The sequence below is a fragment of the Rhipicephalus sanguineus genome, chromosome 7 (genome assembly GCF_013339695.2).
Source record: "Rhipicephalus sanguineus isolate Rsan-2018 chromosome 7, BIME_Rsan_1.4, whole genome shotgun sequence".
NCBI classification, from domain to species: domain Eukaryota; kingdom Metazoa; phylum Arthropoda; class Arachnida; order Ixodida; family Ixodidae; genus Rhipicephalus; species Rhipicephalus sanguineus.
Window position 1 is genome coordinate 31,587,693 of NC_051182.1, and position 17,005 is coordinate 31,604,697.

The window sequence follows — 17,005 nt, forward strand, 5'->3', positions numbered from 1 at the left end:
GACTGTGCACGCAGCATCCAACCGTCGAAGGTGTGTGGTCCATTCAAGGGGCTAGAGACGACGTACACGGCCTTCCTGGCCCTATTCGACCTCGAAGGGTGGTCCACTGCGGAGCAGACGGAGACCAGCCGCGTGTTCCAGTACCTGCTGTCGCCCTTCTCCTTCTTCCTTGGCATCGTGCTGCTCAGGTGGGTGGTTGCACAAGGACGGTTAAAGGTCACACAAGGACAGCACAAGGTCACACGAGAGCCACACTAGGTCAAGAAAGCACAAGCCGTACACAGACACAGACATGCAAAAATATGTTTTCCATACATGTGCACATGCATTGCATGCGTCACTTCTCTCTGTGTATCGTTCATGCTTCTTTGCTGTGTTTTCGAATGCACCAGTTGTTGTTTCTTGGGTGGGTTGGTACATTGTTACAATTGAAAAAAGCCACAAAAACGTGGAAATAGGAAAAAAAAATCTGGGATGCAGAAAACGCAGGCAGTGACACAAAGGTGGCTCTGTGTGACTGGCTCTGTTTTGTGCCTCTCGGTTTTTTCGTATCTCCTTGTATTTCTGGCTTTTTTTCTAATGTAAGAATCCTGGATCATTTGAAATCTCTTAAATACAATTCACAGATAATGTGAACTGCCCGGTTGGTCCTGGCAAAGTCGTATGTGCACTTAGACATCGATATAACGAAGTCACTAAAATATGCAATTTACTTTACCGTATTTACTCGCGTAATTAACCCACCTTTTTTTTTTTAGAAAAGTCTGCGCCAGTTTGGGTTCATTATGCGGGAGAAAAAAATTGCGGGAGTTATAAGAGCTGAAACTTCGCATGATGGTGATAAAAGCTTGCTGCCCAACCGCTGTTAGCCTTGAAGTCAGTAGCAGGAATTCCATGATTTCTGACCGCGTGTGGGTTTAAGTGATTTTGTGGGACACTGCGGAGCCTCTGAACATATTCGAGAACTTGAAACAAGAAAACTTTCCTTGATTAGGCTTGCGAAAAGCGCGATGATACTTTTTTTGTAGCCCAAAGCTCTTCCTCTTGTCTTCTCCAGTTACATACGTGCACCAGATCGATGCTGTCCAGCCGCACAATCTCCATGCTCCAGAGCATGCTCGACCATCTTGAGTTTAAAACTGGCCGTGTAGCTAGTGTACCGAACCATTGCACCCCACGCAGCAGGTGTCCAACCAAGTTCACCACGATCGAGAGACCAGACAACGTAGAAGCAGCGATATCGTTATGCATGGCCTCCGAGATTGTGCGCCGACAGGTTTCTCTCGAGCCTCTCGAGAAACCTGGCAGCATGCAATCTCGGAGGCCATGGTTTTAGCAAGGAGGTTTCTTCTGCATTCGATGTAGCGCTCGCGCTGCTGGCAACTGTTTAGCATGGTTGTTAAACTATGTTGCGACTCTTATTGCGTCGTTGTTTTGAGATATAAAGGCGTGATTTAACGTTGTTTCGATCATGAGCTTCACTGGCAATCACACCGAAATAAAATGAACAGATACGGACATTAAAAAATATTTTTTTCTTCAAGGACCAAAGTGGGGGGTGGGTTCATTATGCAAGTGGGTTCATTACGCGAGTAAATACAGTATTATGTCAGAATTTTGTTGGATTGAAACGCAAACTTTTGTGCAAAGTACAGTTGCTGGCAGATTTTTTTTTACATAGAAAGTGCCACAAGAAATGTTTGAATCTTTGGGCAGAACAAAGAAAACATAACTTCAATATCGTAAAAAGAAATAAATTTCGTTGAGCCTGATACGTGGCAACCATGACTTAATGCTCTGCAGGTGAAGCCCTATTCACAGCGGCTGTGTGTCATCCATAATGCCAAAAGCAACACAAATTTATTGCAATGTGGAAGCGAAGCTACATTGACCTAACAAAAGCTATTGCACACATTCTGCCACTGCAGCTTCCCATGGAGATGTCCAGTGTGGCGCAACATCAATGTTATAATGTTCACCGAAACCAGTCACTTACTCTTCACTTATTTCAATGAACACGCAACATTGAAAACCATCGCACATCGCTAAAACAAAAACACTTCAGTGTAAGATCACAAGAAAGCAATGAAACGACCTGAATTATGACACTTTTTTTCATGGTCGCCACTTGTTCTGTTTTGCAACTTTGTGTGCACTATGCCTGAAGAATGAAACAAGACCCAGTACTACGTCATGAAATTTGGTCGCCATTACAGAAGCCTTCTAAGTCGTCACAGGAAACAGCATAAGTTTACAAAGTCTGCAGCAATGTGGCAGGCAACTGCGAGCAGCTTCAAGAGCATTGGTCCGCTGCTTAGAACTTGCTGCAGCAATGTGCTCAACGAAAAAACTTTGAGCAGCATTGAAAGTGCCTCTTAGTTCTAATTGCTTTTGCAGAGAATTCGTCTGATATTTAAGAGGATCCAGAATAGCTTCTTTTGACTTCAAGGTCTTAGAGAGTGAGCTCTCTGATATTCCTAAACAAGCAATGACATGCTTTTTTTCCACGATAGAGATACTAGCCCTGTTGGCGCGCAATTCGAAAAATGTGTTTGCAAAAACAGCATGTCACACAACCATTTGACCACTGGCACTTGCAAAAGTTTAAAATTGTTGCCTCGGACTTCCTTTGCAGTAACAGTGAAAATTTATATTGAAATACAGGATAAACACACTTTGTTATATTGAGGCTATATACGGCACTCTGTAGACACGAAGCTGTAGAAAATTAAATGCTGTTAAATCTTGATATAACACACTTCAATGTAATGAAATTCTCAGCGTAAGGAAGCATTTCACTTTGTAATTTCAGCTCCTTTAACTTCAATGTAACAACCCGAAGGTCGCGGGATCGAATCCCAGACGTGGCGGCCACATTTTCGATGGAGGCAAGAATGCTTGAGGCCCCTGTGCTTAGATTTAGGTGCACTTTAAAGAAATTGAAATTTCCAGAGCCCTCCATTACGGCATCCCTCAAAATCATATTGTGGCTTTGGGACGTTAAATCCCAATAACTATTGACCTCATTGTAACAAGGTTGAAGTGTAAATTATTTGAAAATCTCCGACGCTTGCCCTTTCTCTTGCTTTAATTTAGCATTTAGAGAGCTTAGACACACTTGTGCAAGAAAGAAAGAAAAAAAAAGACGTTTGCATTATGGCCTGTCATTATTTTTTTTAAGGGATGATACTGAAAAAAGTGCACAGTTCATGAAGCACTCTTGCAGACATACACATTTGAAAGAACTGCACTGAATTCACGTGTTCGCGTGTGGTCTGTTTACACACCTGCAAATGAACACACACAGAGACACATATCTGTTTGCCAATCGTGTGTTTGTTTAAACTGCGCAGTTGTGCACGTTCACAATGAGAGAAGTGCACAGGATCCACACGTGTGCATATTTATTTGTCTCCAGCCTGTGGCTTTACTACATGCGAGCCCTAGCCCACGCCCACGCTGAGATGGTCTCTCTGCTCCGTGAGCAGCTCATCATGGTAAGTGCACTTTGTAGTGGCAATATGTATACTGATCTTATAAATCACTAATGGGTCCTGGCATACCGCTTTTTTTTTAATGGTTGTTCACGTGTTGACTTACATGTTGACTTGTAATACAGTCTTAACCCCTTAACTGCTTTGGACGAGCAGAGCTCGTCCTGCCCAAACTGTCCCCAAACTGCTTTGGACGAGCAGAGCTCGTCCTAGCGGAATAGGTACTCCCCTCTAGCGTTCAGGACAAGAGGCGCTCTTCTACAGCTTAAATTGCGTGTAATCCACCAGATGGCAGCATTTACTTGGCCATTTATTTTTCTACTTCGGAAAGAGCGCGGTTTTTGTATGAAAAGATGGCTTACGGTGGCGGCCACCCATGCATAACTGGCTCGTCAACACGAAAAAGAGGCTTTTCATTTTCGTCATCTTCTTCGAGTGATGATCATTCGGATACAGATGTTTATCTTGTGTCTGGAAGTGAAGACAGCGAAGGCGGTGAATTGAGCATCTCCGGTGATGATGAAAACAGCTCGGAAGCGAACATCGCGAGTGCTCGCCAGTGGATCCTGCTTGATGCGGACAATCCTCCTGTGAAGTCTCCTCGCTTTCCATTCTTGCCCATTCCAGGCAAGACTTTCAACTTGTCATTGCCAGATGACCTTATGGAATATATTCAGCAGTTTTTTCAAGTGTGCTTCGTTTGCTCTCGGAAGCGAGGAGAAAACGGGAAAAAATTGAGAAAGGAAACTCGCTTTTGGTGCAGGAGCTGCAACAGGCCCCCTTGCGTTCTTCTGTGTTTTGATTTGACTAAGTATGTGGTACAAATATTTTTTCAACATCGACAAGCTGCTTTTTAGTACAATCAGATTCGAAATCAGCAATAAAAAAAAATTGGCAGTTTTGGTCGGGAAATTTTCAAAAAAATAAAGCACTTAAGGGGTTAAGGATGTGTACACTCCCACGTCCAGACTTTTGTACTGTCACATGTGCACATTCATGTAGACATGCAGAGTTTTACTTGAAGATCTGTAGTCTCAGGTCCATATTTCTGTAATATGTGTAAACTTCTTTGTAGACTTATAGTGCATTCTTACTTGTAGAGAGAGGAAGTCTTACTTGAAGACGCATGCAGTCTTACATCCAGGCATATGTATTATCACATGTAGACTTTCATGCAGGCATGTAGCAAAGTCTAATGTGCAGAAATGTAAAATCTCACATGTAGATGTGCAGTCTGATATGTACCCATGTATAGCCTTTGATGCTAAGTCAAGAACTTAGGTACTCTGTAATCATTAAAAATGAACATAAACTGCCCAGGTAATCGTTTTACTGCTTTTCTTTTCAAGGGAGTCTGCTGCACTGTTTTTGAAATTATATAACTTTGATGAGTTTATGAGCTCTTTTTAATGACCTGAGAGTGAAGAGGCTTTCACGATTCTTTCTTTAACAGGAAGGGAAGGATAAGGTATTCCTGCTGCAGCTCTTTGAAAAGGCGATGGAGCAGAAGATGGCTGCACTCAAGTTTGGCACCGGTCAGTGTTGGGTTATGTGCAAGCTTTGTAACAGCGAAGCTTTCTTTTTGCTTTGGAATTGTGCAGTAGCTGTAATTCCCTGACCATGTTGTAAGGTACTTTATATACTCATCTTAAAGCCGCACCTTTCTTCATTACATTTTGCTCAGCTGCGGGTTATACACGAACCAGGCCTATAGCTACCCATTAACATGCAGTAGTGCCACTGTGATTACTGTGTCGCATATTTCAAAAACGGCTCACAGGTATGAACATTTTATTTCACCGTTTTTGCGCTGATCACCATCCAACGAGCACACTTCGTTCGTGCGCTCCCAAAGCTGATCGTTCCCTCTGCCGTACATGGCATTTGACAGATTCCACTGAGACTCTTTGCGATGGCGTCCACTGAAAATTAATGCCACATGCCCAGGATCGAAACGCACACATTAGGTAGTTCATTTTTCTTTCAAATTTTTTCAACCGATAGTGGTGGGTATGGGCTCTACATGGGGGCAGCTTATACACAAATGTATACTGTAAGAAATGAGTCGGTGGGAGAGCAGGTCTGTGTTGGCAGTGAAGTTCAACTCTTGCAACACGATGTTTCAATTCCTTCTCTATCCTCTAAAGATGAAACACCTCAACAACACATTGCAATAAAATGTTCCCTATGTGGGACTTTACAATTCCCAGTACATAAGGTAACCAAGATTTCCTATGGGCATAGGTGAGGAGCCCTTTAAAGATATGCTAAAGAGAAAAAAAAAACATTGTTTCTTGGATAAAAACTCGTCATCAATCAACACTTGACTCAACCCCTTTCTGTGTCCGTGTCTTAGTTCACGCTCCGGTTCCCTCCTTAGTCACCAACTCGCCCAGCTGTCGGCCTTGCTGAACTCACCACCAGTGTGGCATTACATCAACCTATGGCTTTTTGTTCTTTTCTTTGTTCACTAAAATACGTTGCCGTAATGCACAGCACGAGATCTTTTTCAACCTGTACTTTGAACATTTCTTGCTCACTTCGACTGCTCACCATTTATTGTTTTCGCCTGCATTGAATCCTAGCTTTCCTGTACATTGGCATGCAAGAGGTGATGAAAATTCAGCTCCCCCTCCCCCCCCCCACCTTCCAGGAATTTTTTCATTTTATATGAATACACATATATACACTCAGACAAACAATAACAAAAACGCACATAAAGGTGGATCAGACACCTCCCCCCCCACCTTTAATATAAATTTCTGGCTACAACCCCTATCTACCTAAAACTGTCCCTTGACTCACTTTTACATTGATCTTCATTTTTCACCCAATACGTACTTACTCTCCACTTATTTGGTTACTCTTCACAACCTGCCTTCTGGAATTTCGGGAAGGGGGTGGGGACAGGAACTGGGCAATGTGTTCTTATTAGTAATTTATGTTTCCTATGAAAATGCTTTGCATTGTTATGGATAATCCTGTTTGTCCATCCTTCTATTTCTTTTTTTTTGTTCTTGCTGTTTATTTACCCAGGCAGTTGTAGCAGTTTGCAGTAAACTCGCCAAAAAGTGCTTTTGGGGGGCTGGAGCTAGTCAAGCTGCTTCTCAGCTTTTCCTCCGAGTCTCCCTCATCTTACTGATGAAAAATGAAGGAGCTATTATTTTTATTATAACTGACACACACACATCCCATGGCTATACGTACCACTGCACAGATCCCAAACATTGATAGCAGTGTGCACGTTTGCGCAGTGAGCTTTCATCGCTTCCATGTCAGCTGAAACATATGCAGGAGCTTCTGTTTCACACGAAAACTGTGACAGCTTTTTATCACAACCTTATGTGTGGCATGATGTCCAAAGACAGCTGGCTAGTATGTGCTGTGATTAAATGTAGTATCAATGCTCCAGCATAACATTTTGCCATTATCAGTGTGGTAGAATAGCTGTACAGTAGAAACCCGCTGATACGTTTTTGAAGGGACCGTAGGAAATAAACGTAAGAGACGGGAAACGTAAGAGCCGAAAAACAGGAAAAACGGCAAAATATTTAGTGGTACAGAATTTTATTTCAATTCTTACGAGCAGCACGAAAATTGGCGCGCTCAGCCGCGATCTAGTCGATGGATAGAAACGCGGAGCTTAGGACGGCCTCATCCACAGAAATGTAATCAACGTATGTGATTTTTTTAACACCAACAGCTGTAGGCATGAAAGAACTAAGCACACGCAATCACGACCGGCGCGGCGAGTCCTACCGCGAACCGCACGCACGACCATGCGAGCTCCAACCAGCTCGAACTCCTCCCGCTCTCCGCCAAATAACGATGATGATGAGTCTACGCCAACGCGATGGCAGAAGTGAATGCCAATCTCGAAGGCCTTGCTTTCGCAAGCAATTACGTCATACACGCCATGTTTGTGCAATACAAATCTCAAAGGCTATGCTTTTGTCAATAGTAAATGCCAATCTCGAAGGCCTTGCTTTCGCGAGCAGTTACGTCATAGACGCCATCTTTGCAATTTGAATCTCGAAGGCCATGCTTTTGTTTGCATCAATTGAAAGATTTTGTTGCTTGCGCCTCTCATGCGGCTAATATTACGGTCAAACGAGGCCAAGCTGCGTGAAAATGCACCACGGCGGCTCTCTTTGGTAGTCACTCGGTCGGCTCCAAGCGCACTTCGCGACGTATCATACGGGAACGGTCCGACAGTTACGACGTAACAGCGGGGTTTCCAATACATTGTATCCTATGGGAGCTATGCCGGGACCGGCGGAAAACGACGTAACAGCCGGGAAAATGCAGCAGTGAGGAACGTAACAGCGGGGTTCTACTGTACTTGGTATATTTCCGGACGTTGATGACACCATACAAGCAAGAATTGTCTGTGGCTTCCATTTTTACAGCGTAAGCTGTTATGAGCTCACAACAACAGCCGACCTTGGTGGCAATGTTGTCTGCTGCTGCCGATGTCCATCACAGCTTTCGGCCACAATGAGAAAGAAAAAAGCATTGTTCGAGCTCAAATCGAACCCAGGCACTGTACATGTCGAGCAAGTATTCTACCACAGAGCCACTTCAGTGCCTGCAACTTCTTCGGAAAAAGACCCTATACACGCGTCATGTCGGGCGAGGAACGTTAATAGATTTAATATTACCTGATAAAAATCGCACCAGGTGTCCCACCGTGTGAATTATGCAATGAGTTGGCAGTTTTAAGCTTCCAACCCACTACAGAGAGCTCAGCCACAATTTATCATCATCAGTCACAGCATCAACAATGTTTGCAGCTACATATATGCGCACTTTACCTTACAGATGCATAGTGGGTCATTCTAAAAAAAGATAGTGTGTGCAAACACGGACACAAGAAAAAAGCCAGGACACCACAAACGCCGGCGTTTGTGGTGTCCTGACTTCTTTCTTGTATCCGTGCTTGCACGCCCTGTCTTTTTAGAATGAATACTCACCAACTAGCTCAGCTATCTGTTATTGTAAGCCTAGTGGGTATTTCACTGCTTTGCAAAATGATGATTTATGGCATAGTGGATACCTCACAATTGTAGTTGCAATAGGCGGCCTAAGAGATTCTACTATGGGCTCTGTGAAGGTTAGCTTACATACGCTGTGACTGTGTTGCATGTTTTGCACAGGCCTAGCATTTTTTAGTGCTAGGTCTTGGTCAGCATGGCTTGTATAGATAAATCTTGTGTCCCAATCATTTTATGTGCCATCTGTGCTAAAATTTGTTACCCACCATGATCATGAGTCGTCACACAGCAGGCCTAACTTTCGGAGTTGCAGAACAGGAAGCACTGTTGCGCCACACTTGGCAGACTCGCGAGAGGCAGCTGTAGCAGGGGCGGATCCAGGCGCTTGCTTTGGGGGGGGCGGTTGGTTGTTGGGCGGGGGGGGGGGAGAGGGGGGAGGGGGGCGTTGCCCAACTTTAAAACTTCACGTTAGTAACCAAATGCTCATTATTTTTGTTCTCAGTTGCATTGCTCAGTGCCATTTCATTATCTAAAATTTCGCATATTTCCGCTAAACATTGGGGAACACGTATCAGTGTTGTTGGTAAGAGGAGGGTGAAAGAGGGAAGGGCAGGCCACCTGCTCGATAAATGAGTATTCCCACAACGGCGAGCTCTAGTATTCCTTGAACGTAGTTTCGGAGTAAGCCTCCCTTTGTTACCCCGCCCCCTCCTCCCCATTGCCTTTTTTTCTGGCCGGTCGTGTTGCCAGAAAATGCCCTTTCTATCTCCGCAGCCTAAGGACGGTCAAACGGAGCTTTCGGAGTCGCGCTCGATTATACCCCGCGCACGTGCTCTCGGAGGCTTGCTCGGTACTTCGGCGAATATAATTCACAGCACCACTGCCTGCCTTCCTTCTTTTTTTTTTTTTGGACCAGCCGCTGAAGGTTGACTAAAAGGTAACTTGTTCTGCACGCTTTGTGGGACCACGGCCGGGCTAGACTGCACGTGCGCGCTCAAGCGCGCACGTGCAGTCTAGCCTGGCCTTGGTGGGACGAAAATGCCAGTTTGAATGACACAGAACAGACTCCTGTCTCTGAGAAAAAGATGGGAGAATTTGAAGACCCCTCGCTTTGCTGAAGAGCTGATGGCCCTGGGAGTGGGGAGGAAACTTTAGCTCGCTTCCATAAAGGCAGCAGTTGCTTTAGCAAAATAGTTGAGGCTTGTGCTCGTCGGTGCCTATTTGAAAGATGCAGGACGCAGAAGAAATCTTTTCTAGAAAGCCTGTTTCGCTCTTAACAAAAGCGCTGGGCTGTGTGAGGGGTGCTTCCCTAGTCTCGGATTGGGAGGGACACAGCGACCACCTGAAAAAATTCTACGTTCTGAAAAATGGCCTTCGGTGAGGTGAAAAGCGGGGGGGGGGGGGGTTGGGTTGGCTTATAGCTTTGGGGGGGGCGATCGCCCAATCGCCCCCCCCCTGGATCCGCCACTGAGCTGTAGCAGGTGAGGAGTAAAACTGACATTTCAGTTGCAAAGTGGAAGTGGAAATTGAGTGGAGTCTGTTCAGAATTTTTCAGTTAGAGCTACAGCAGCATAGTCTGGTTCTTTCTAATATATTATATAATATTAGGCAGAGGACTTCTGAAATTCGTTGTTTCAAAAGGTTAGCTTTTGTGGTAAACTACAGCCCCTTGAATTTTTGAAGATGAATAGCTCTTCTGAATCTTTCTCTAGAATAAAAGTTTCCATTCGGCCTAGTAATATTGGTCCAAACATTCTCTGTGATTTATAAAGTTTAGACAAGCAGTTCAGAAGTTAGCTTCAATGAGTTCGAATTCATTCAAGAAGCTTCGCTCAAGGTAATTCTTAAACTTGCCTCCACTGTGCAGCACGAAAGCGTCAAGGTGCCAGCGGTGACCTGACACCCTTGGACACGTTGCGACAGCGCACAGGTGGTGGAGGAAGCGTAGCTGGGGGCAGCTCAACCGAAGGGTCTCCTCAGCGCAGTTTGGGCAGCCTGCCACGACCCCAGCATCAGCAGGGCTTCCAGTACTTGGCCAAGTAGTAGCAGACACTGGAGGCACGCCTGGCACCAACTACTGCCATTGGGCCAAAGAATTCATCGTGCGAAATAAAGTTATTAGATGCGAAGTATCTTAAGGCGGAGCTCAGTCCGGTGGTGGTGGTGGTGGTGTACGGCGTGACCACCCTTACTGCGCATGCGCATACCCTCTCCACACACCTCCTCTCCACTCCCCCTCACCATTCCTCATGTACTCTACCCCTCTACCTTTCCCTCTCCACTAACCCTCTCCCCTTACCCTCTGCCCTCTCCCATACCCACTACACTTCCCCTCTCCACTTACCCTCTCCCCTCCCCTTTCCACTCTTCCTCTGAAACGCGGGCTAGACATGCCGAAATTCTCTCCTGCGCAACGCCGCGATGAGCTCGAGCGCATGTGCGTCCCCTCCTCCTCTCTCTCCTCTCCTACGCTGCCCCCTCTCGCCCGCCTGTCGACCGCGTTCCCGGCTCGCGCTGTGAGAATTAACGGTCAGGCTAGATGGAAGATACGACGCACGTAGCGTCCCTCTTCGCGTTCCACGACGCGAGGTCGGTAGCATGCCCAACGAACGCCAACGGAACGCGATCGTGCAAGTGCTCCGGCTTCGCATCGCCTCATGGTCCCCTTTAGCGGGAGATGGTGAAATTTTACGTTATGGTTGTGCAATCGCATCTTATGTTAATGTGTCATTGTGTTCATTTCCTTGAAGGAATAATGCATTCCTCTTAGGCAGCACCTATGGGGGCCCATCCTACTTTAACAATTGACAACTGTGTTTTAGCATTGCATACGCTGTGCCTTTAACAGAGTTTTGTGCGTAAGAACACCATGTTTCGCATATTGCGGCAGAAATTCTGTGCACGTGCTCTATACAAAACGCAGCTTTCTTATGGACGCAACATACACGGTACTAAAGCTCAGCAGAGCATTTGTTTGTTTGCAGACTTCTTACTGTATACATTCTTACGGGTTACTGTAGCCGTTGATGGCGTTGCACAGAGCGGTAGCAGAGCTGATAGTTACATATTGCAATGTGTTGTCCCGCTACCATTGCAAATATTTTGTCACAGTTTTCTCATCAAAGCAAAATAATAAAAGTGCTGCGAGTTAATGGTTATCCAACTGGCAATGCTTTACACCAGCAGTTCAGTAAAACGTGCAAGTCACTGCAATATCAACATTGTGTGTCTCTAGTTAGGTTCTGCATGATCAGCTATCACTACCAGCATTGCCCACTGATATACCTCTCCGGTAACCTGTAAAAACTAGGGGTTTGCGAATATTCGAAATTTCGAATATTTTTTGAATAGTGTTTGCTATTCGATTCGATTCGCACTGGAATTTTACTATTCGAACTTCCCAAAAACAAATACACAGTCAACGTCCTATTGAAAGTGACCCCCTCAGATTTTTGATATGCTTCACCTCATTACACTATCGTATTGCAACAAAGCTGCCTTTCAAGCTCCGTTACGGTCGAACTTTGCCAAGTCACAGTCACCGTCCGATTAAAAGTGATCCCTAGATTTTTAATGTGCTTCACCTCATCACAGCCCGGTATTGCGGCAAAGCTGCCTTTCAAGCTCTGTTACGGTCGAACTTTGTCAAGAGACAGTCAACGTCAGATTAGAAGTTGTCCCTAGATTTTCAATATGCTTCACCTCATCACACTCCCGTATTGCGGCAAAGCTGCCTTTGAAGCTCCGCTACGGTCGCAAATGTACAAACTCAAGAAAACGCTGGTTCCAACATGGAGATGAAAGATGTGGCAGAGGTGGGGGCTCAATTAATGCTGTTTTGGACCTGAAATTTGGGCAGGAAGTCCGAAAAATGGGAAGCCGAAGTTTTTTAGCATCCAAAACTTCAGATGTTCTTATATACTGACGTCTAGGAGGCATATTTGGAATTCTGGACTTGAAGGGAGCACACCCTCGTCCGCCACATCAGTTGGGCTTACACAGAAGTTGAAAGAGGGGGAGAGGCTGAGGAAATGGCATCTTTGCCTATCACGTGTAAAGTGTTGTCGGCAACACTTCGGTTGCACCAAATCATGTACATAAATAGAATTCGGCCTCTACACTGCCTCATTCTTGGTAAGACAACTATGAAACACCACCCCGCCAGTGCTTCATCAACCTGAAAAGAAACACTTTCATGTTGCTATCTCATAAGAATATGCTTAGGAATCCTCTCTTTTTTTTCTGCAATTTCGCTTCGAAGTATTCGAAAAATATTCTAGAAATATTCGAGAAATATTCGAAGAATATTTGATTCGATTCGCACTCGCACTTCAATATTCGATTTCGCTCCGCACCCAAAATTTTGCTATTCGCACAGCTCTAGTGAAAACACACATTACAAAGTCTATACAAACTAAAATTTCCTAATGACCATTTGTTAGTGCCAGGCTACCTCATCATTCCCTGGTTTGCCTATGTTACTGCATGAATAAAAAATGAATTTCTTAATGCTTTGCTCCTGGCATTGAAGCACAGGCCAGAAAACCGATGGGAATCTGCCAGTGAAGTGTGTCAGCAGCGGAGATATCGTGCGAAAACATTATGGAGAGTTGGGTCCTGCACCGCGCACGGTACACATCTTAGGAGTAGTGACGTCTCTGAACCACGTTCTTTGTCGCTGCTCTCGCTACAGCGCTCACAGACTGCTGCTAGTTGCTGCGTTGGCCCGCCTTGACGACAGACCCATGTCGGAACAGTCATTGCTAATGCCGACTGTAACTGTCTTCGCACCAGAAATCAACTAAGGCCTTACAGAACTTTTTTGCGTGACAGTGGCCTATTGAATAGGCTATAGGCTTCCAAAGCAACGTCGAGCGGCGCTAGTGCTCTTATCGTAACTGGGAATATCCTCGGCGCGTCTTTCGCACCAACACTGCCAACCCCGCTTCCGCGCACGCGCAGAGCTCTCGATCGGATTGCATCTTTGGTGCGTCACAATGTAACTATTGCTACTATTGCTGACTAGCATGCTCCGGGCCGAATGAGGAGCGCATGCGCGCACGTATCCTTGCTGCCGCTCAATCCCCTTTATCCATTCAAACTAGGGGTGTGCGAATATTCGAAAGTTTCGAATATTCGTCGAATATTACATTCGAAATATTCGTATTCGATTCGAAAATCGTGTACGTATTCGAAAGTTTCGAATATTCGAAAAATTCGAATATGCGATTCGATTATCATGCATAAAATAACTCGTCTTCCACATTTCTGCTGCGTTCGTATCGCTAAAAACGTTGCCGAGAGGAGCGATAAACATCGTAAGTACACGGAGGCACGATATCTGCCTGCGACGGGCGCCCCAATACGTATGATTTATTGCTGGTGCATCTCCGACGTGCAGCGCTGTTGGCGCGATCATGTAACCGTACATTTTCAATATTATGCGGCCGTAACGTGCCGCACTACCACTCGTTCACTATGCGGGACCACTTCTGAAGAAAGACAGTGACCCACGTGACTGGTGGCGGACTGTAGGCACCTTCAGATACCCCAGTCTGGCAAAGCTTCGCCCCATGTAACTCCCTATACCAGCCACTTCTGTTCCAAGCGAGCGTGCCTTTTCAGTGGCGGGGGGGGGGGGGGGGGGGGGGGGGGGGGGTGTCTCTGTTAAGGGAGCGCCTGCTGCCTGATCATGTGGAGCAACTCAAATTTCTTCATGATAACATGTAGTCATTACTTTCATTGTGCCGTGATATTTGCTTGTGTTGTGATGTGCATTGTGCTAGCCTGGACATTGTGTTCTGGAGATAGCAGTGTATGTTGTGTTGCCAGTGAGGCTGTTAATGTTTTTAAAGACGATAGTCTTTCTTGGGGAACTTAAACGCAGAAATTTTGGTCTGTCTTTCTGTCTGTCTGTCTGTCTCTGTTTGTCGGCACGTCCCTCGATTCAGCCACTCGGCCAAAGTTGAACCACTTGCCCAAGGGCCAGCCGTCTTGAACTGGTACGGCTGTTCATACTTGTGAACGTTGTCGATCAAAAAGTAAATATCATGCATATCTGAGGTGCAACATCACTAGGTAAGTATTAGGTGGCGTGTTCCTTTAATAGAAAATGCATACATATTTTAAGGACCCTAGTTTCTTAAGCTGCGCTGAAAATGCATAAGAACGGAAGCTTGAGCGAGTTGGTATGCGTTCATCTTTGTTGAAACAGCGCTCACTAGACGACGACGAAGTAAAAGAAAGCACAGGACAGGCGCTGCCTGTCCAGTGCCTTCTTTTACTTCGTCGTCGTCTAGTGAGCGCTGTTTCAACAAAGCTGAAAATGCGACTGCGCTGAAATTTGCCTTCCTCCGTGCCCTTCGCACGAGTTCATTGTTGTGTTTCGGTTTCGGTTCTGTATTGCACTGTACGAATGCCATGGGTTGGTGTTGAAAAACTTTAGTTTTGAGAAGGCCAAGAAGGTGAAAAAAAATATTTAAAAAATGAAAAAGCAGCGTTGTGGGCGGCCTTCAGGCTGCCGGTTGTGGGCGCCGCTCTGGCGTTCCTGTTTTACCCAGGCGACGTGTAAATAAAAGAGTGTGTGGAGAGTACTCGTTGAGTGCGGACGTTTCTCTGCTTCAGCGCTTCGTGCCAAACCGCGTTTTCGGGCTGGCTGGCGTCCCCGCCGGTCGCGTTGGTCACCGCCGGTCTTCGCCTGCTGCTGCGCCGGGACTACCAGCACGCAACACAGCACTCATGTTTCCCGACGTATTGCCAGATGGCGTCCATATCTCACACAGCGCCTCTTCTATCGTCTTTACACGACATTTGCAGCGAAGCACGCAGATACGCGGCCAATTTTTAAATGCGAAGCATTTCTTAGCGAACTTCTGCGACTTTGAGCGTATCTATCTATCTATCTAGCCGCCTACCTATGTAACACAAAACCTCTAAAAGACGTCTCGAAACGGCTACGGACGGCTATAGACGTCTTGGTTTACGAGAAGATCAAGAATAGACATTTTTGCAAAATAAAGCACTTGCCTCTCAAATATGCCTGCGTACTGTTTATTACCGTTTTCAACAGCTACGACATAGCCAGAGTGTATTGTGCCAAAGAAGTCCACAACGTCTACTTTGAGACATTTTTAGACATTCTGGGGGAAAGTGCGCGCGCAACGACTATATAAATGATTCTTCAAATGTTTTGTCCACGAGCGCAAAGACGCCAAAACGGCATGTCTAAAGAGCGGTGACTGTCGCTTTAGTGAAAGAAGAGACGCAGAAAACAAAGCCCTCAAAATAATTGGTTTCGCTCCGCAAGGCGCGTTTCTATCAGCAGTTTGGTAAGTATATTCTTTTCAAGCCAAGGCGGCTAAGGCCGCGCAACGCTCGCGCAACAGCGAACGATGGCAGATACACCTATTGGCAGGAATGTTCACTAAATATTGAGCAATGGGCGGGATTATCTTGTGAGAACCGTTGTGTCTTTTCTGTTGAATAGAGACGCTGCGCTCAGCTCGGTCAGGTGAAGGGTGAGGCTTGTTTCAGAATACTTGTTCCTTCCTCCCCCTTTCCCCTCATCCTCCACTAGTTCGCGCCAGCCGCCAGTTCGCGGCGGCTGCGGCGGCGCGGCGGCTCGATCGGCAGCAGAGCTAGGCGACGGCCGGCGGTGATTTGCGTTTTGTGTAGCGTTGTCAGCTTTTGTTTGTGGACGGATGAACGGATTACGGGCTGTTTGGCATCAAGTAACGGTGATCATACTGTCTGTCGCATATTTTTCATCAGTGTTTGGTGAAACAAGCTTTACTGTGCTTTTTGCGACGGTACGTTCGTCGGTACGTTCGTTTCAAGAAGCGATTGTTCTGCTCACCACCTTCGTTGCAGCCAGACAAACAGCTAAGAACGTGTGCACGTTCGGATAGAGTGCTTTTTTCGGTAAGTGCACCTGACTTTCGTCGTTTTTACTGAAAGGTTTTAGCATTGTGATTAAACTGTGAACAGTTCTTTGCTAGGTTGAACCGCGTGGTCGAACGCGAAACTATAGTATACGCGCCGGTGCGAATCGTACGCCAGACAGACTCGCCCTATTTTGAGTAATTATGTTTTGCGCGTTACAGCTCGTGGCTCCACGCACGCACGCTAGTGACAGGCCGACATAGTTTAGGCAAGCATGCTTACAACTACGCCGGCCTGTCGCTGACAAAGTGCAAAGCTTCTACCGTAGGCGCCTCGCCTGTAGGTGCGGTTATGATTGATTGTCGTTTCTTAATACATGACAGCATTTTATCATATCTGTAATTGGAAATGTTTCTTTAGAGTGACTTGATGATCTGTTATTTGTTGTAAATCCTACGTAGCTTACTTGCTTTCTCTGTATGCAGCTTTTCTTCACTGCTGTTTGTGCAAGATATTGGGCCTGAGACCACGCCAGCTAATGCGGAAGCCAGTGCAGTTTCTTTGACGAGACTTGGAGTGCATTCATGCAGAATTTTATTTACGTCGCTGCCGTGCCACTCAGCTTCACCTTGTGCG

General features: G+C 45.9%; 1 protein-coding gene across 2 annotated transcripts in view; it reads left to right on the forward strand.

Annotated features, from left to right (window-relative positions):
• LOC119399362 (transmembrane channel-like protein 6) overlaps window positions 1-10,609 on the forward strand; it is a 73,150-nt gene extending 62,541 nt beyond the window's left edge. For both annotated transcript variants that reach the window (XM_037666179.2, XM_049417674.1), the window contains exons 15-18: window positions 15-188; window positions 3,419-3,497; window positions 4,948-5,029; window positions 10,356-10,609. In XM_037666179.2, coding sequence (XP_037522107.1) covers window positions 15-188; window positions 3,419-3,497; window positions 4,948-5,029; window positions 10,356-10,531 — 511 coding nt within the window. In that variant the 3' untranslated portion in view covers window positions 10,532-10,609. The remainder of the gene's footprint in view (window positions 1-14; window positions 189-3,418; window positions 3,498-4,947; window positions 5,030-10,355) is intronic.
• Window positions 10,610-17,005: the final 6,396 nt, after the last annotated feature.